The following is a 3,420-nucleotide window of genomic DNA, read 5'->3' on the forward strand; positions in this document are numbered from 1 at the left end:
GAATGGCTTTAACATGACAAGTGAAACAACAAAAGGAGAAATCATCCTCCAATCAACGTGGCCGGAACCATACAAGATACCAAATTTCATGTCATCGAAGGTGACATAAGGTATAATTCTTTGCTTGGAAGGCCATGGATCCATAGCATGAGGGCGGTTCCATCGACCCTCCATCAGATGATAAAGTTCCCAACAAAGGATGGCTTGAAAATAGTATATGGAGAGCAACATGCAACTAAGGAGATGTTTGTAGTGCACGACTTAGCACCGGTATCGACACCATCCACATCGGAAAAGTCGAAGGACGAACAGGTGGCCAAATAACAATCACAGCCCGTGCCCTCAGTTGAGCCCGGGGGACAGGTGTCCGATGAATAGGTTGCTGATGATGAAGAAGAAGATTTCCTCATCTCCTGAGCCTTCGTTACCCCCAAGAAATTGGATGCGACGAAGTCCATGGTCGAAGAACTCGAACAAGCCATATTGATCGAGCATATTCCAGAACGAAAGGTATACCTGGGGAAGGGGTTAACCCCCGAACTAAGAAAAAAACTCATTTAATTTCTTATCGATAATATTGATTGCTTCGCCTGGTCCCACTTAGATATGATAGGTATCCCACCAGATATAACTACCCATCAACTAAGTGTCGATCCCAGATTTAAACTGGTGAAGCAAAAGAGGAGACCTCAGTTCGAGGTAAAGCTTGCATTTATCAAAGAAGAGGTAACCAAACTTCTCAAAATAGGATCCATTAGGGAAGTAAAATATCCCGAATGGCTAGCTAACGTAGTGGTAGTCCCTAAAAAGGGTAATAAACTTAGAATTGTGTAGACTACAAATATTTGAACAAATCATGCCCTAAAGATTCTTTCCCATTGCCCAACATCGATCGTTTGATCGATGCTACGGCCGGCCATGAGATCCTTAACTTTCTCGATGCCTACTTCGGGTACAACCAAATTCAAAAGAACCCAGAGGACCAGGAAAATATCTCATTCATCACGAAGTATGGTACGTATTGTGATAATGTAATGCCCTTCGGGCTAAAAAAATGCAAGAGCCACATATCATCGCCTAGTTAATAAGATGTTCGAACATCAAATAGTCAAATCCATGGAAGTTTATATTGATGATATGCTAGTTAAGTCCCTGCTTGCAGAGGACCATTTGACCCATTTGCAGGTGACCTTCGATATCCTAAGGAAGCACAACATGAGGCTCAACCTCGAGAAATGCGCTTTTGGAGTCGGCTCGGGCAAGTTCTTGGGCTTTATGGTATCGAACATGGGTATCGAGATCAACCTCGATAAAATCAAAGCCATCGAGGAAATCACCATAGTCAACAATGTGAAAGCTGTGCAACGGCTGACTGGACGGATAGCTGCCCTAGGCCGATTTATCTCGAGATCATCAGATCCGAGCCATAATTTCTTTTCCCTACTCAAGAAGAACAACTTTGCATGGACTCCAGAGTGACAACAAGCCTTGGAAAAATTAAAACGATATCTCTCGAGCCCACCCTTGCTCCATACTCCAAAGGAGGATGAAACACTCTACTTGTATCTATCCGTGTTAGAGGTAGCTGTAAGTGGCGTGTTGGTTCGAGAAGAGTAAGGTACACAATTTCCTGTCTATTATGTGAGTTGGACCCTAGGAGATACTGAAACAAGGTACCCACATTTGGAAAAGTTAGATCTTGCATTAATAAGTGCATCTAGGAAACTAAAACCATATTGTTAATACCATCCTATATCTGTATTGACTACATACCCGCTTTGAAATGTCTTGCATAAGCCTGAATTATCGAGCAGATTGGCCAAATGGGCCATCGAACTTGGAGGATATGATATCGAATATCAGTCTCGAATGGCTATCAAGTCTCAAATTTTGGCAGACTTCATGGCCGACTTCGCGCCTGCCCTCGTACCCGAAGAAAAGAAACTCTTGCTAAAAACGAGTACGTCATCGAGGGTTTGGACCCTCTTCACAGACGGTGCCCCGAATATGAAAGGATCCAGGCTCGACATCATTTTGAAACCGCCTATGGGTAGTGTTATTAGGCAATCTATCAAAACTTCTAAATTGACTAACTATGAGGCCGAGTATGAGGCCATGATTGTAGGTCTTGAACTAGCTAAGGGCCTTGGAGCAGAGGTCATCGATGCAAAATGTGACTCCCTTTTGGTAGTAAATCATGTAAACGGAAGCTTTGATGTTCGAGACGATCGAATGCAAAGGTACTTAGACAAACTTCAAATGACATTGTATCGCTTCAAGGAATGGACATTGGACCATGTACCTCGAGAACAGAATAGCGAGGCCGGTGCACTTGCAAACTTGGGGTCATCGGTCGAAGAAAATGATATTGTCCTGGGGACTGTCGTCCAACTATCGAAGTTGGTGGTCGAAGAAGGCCATGTAGAGATTAATTCAACAAGCTTAATGTGGGATTGGAGGAATAAGTACATCTACTACTTAAGGCATGGGAATCTCCCTGTGGAACTAAAAGAGTCGAGAACACTTCGAACCAAAGCAGCTCGATTCTCTTTCGATAAAAATGAAACGTTGTATAGAAGAACCTTCGATGGACCACTAACAATGTGCTTGGGACCCGAGGATACCAATTACATACTACGAGAAATCCACGAGGGTACTTGTGGGAACCATTCTGGTGCAGACTCTCTGGTTCGCAAGGTGATCAGAGCGGGGTATTATTGGGATAACATAGAAAGATACCAAGGAGTTCGTCCGAAAGTGTGATAAATGCCAAAAATTTGCATCGATGATCCACCAGCCTAGTGAACAACTCTATTTGGTCCTATCCCCATGGCCATTCATGAAATGGGGGATGGACATCGTCGTCCCCCTACCAACAACGCCAAGCAAAGCTCGATTTATTTTATTTATGACTGACTACTTCTCAAAATGGGTTGAAGTGCAGGCCTTCGAGAAGATAAGAGAAAAAGAAGTCATCGACTTCATATGAGACCACATCATATGTCGGTTTGGGATACCCGCCGAAATAGCATGTGACAATGGAAAGTAGTTCATCGGCAGCAAAACAACAAAATTCCTTAAGGACCATAAAATCAAAAGGATTCTATCAGCACCTTACCACCCAAGTGCAAATGGTCAGGCCGAGTCCACAAACAAAACTATCATTCGAAACTTAAAGAAAAGGTTAGATGATGCAAAGAGGAAATGGAGAGAAGTATTGCCCGAGGTGCTATGGGCATATCAAACAACTTTGAAATCGAGCACGGGGGAGACCCCATTTTCTTTGGTATACGGATCCGAAGCATTGATCCCTATCGAAGTAGGGGAACTTAGCGTCAGGTTTCAGCATGCCATCGAGGACTCAAATCACGAAGCTATGAACACTTCTCTCGAACTACTCTATGAAAAATGTGAGGCCAC

General features: G+C 43.5%; 1 protein-coding gene across 1 annotated transcript; it reads left to right on the forward strand.

Moving 5' to 3' along the window:
* The first annotated feature begins 2,046 nt into the window (after positions 1-2,046).
* Positions 2,047-2,763, forward strand: LOC138881925 (uncharacterized). Its single transcript, XM_070162230.1, has one exon. The coding sequence runs from the start codon at positions 2,047-2,049 to the stop codon at positions 2,761-2,763; it is 717 nt and encodes a 238-aa protein (XP_070018331.1).
* The last annotated feature ends 657 nt before the right edge of the window (positions 2,764-3,420 follow it).

This window comes from Nicotiana sylvestris, chromosome 11, assembly GCF_000393655.2.
Source record: "Nicotiana sylvestris chromosome 11, ASM39365v2, whole genome shotgun sequence".
In the NCBI taxonomy this organism is placed as follows: Eukaryota; Viridiplantae; Streptophyta; class Magnoliopsida; order Solanales; family Solanaceae; genus Nicotiana; species Nicotiana sylvestris.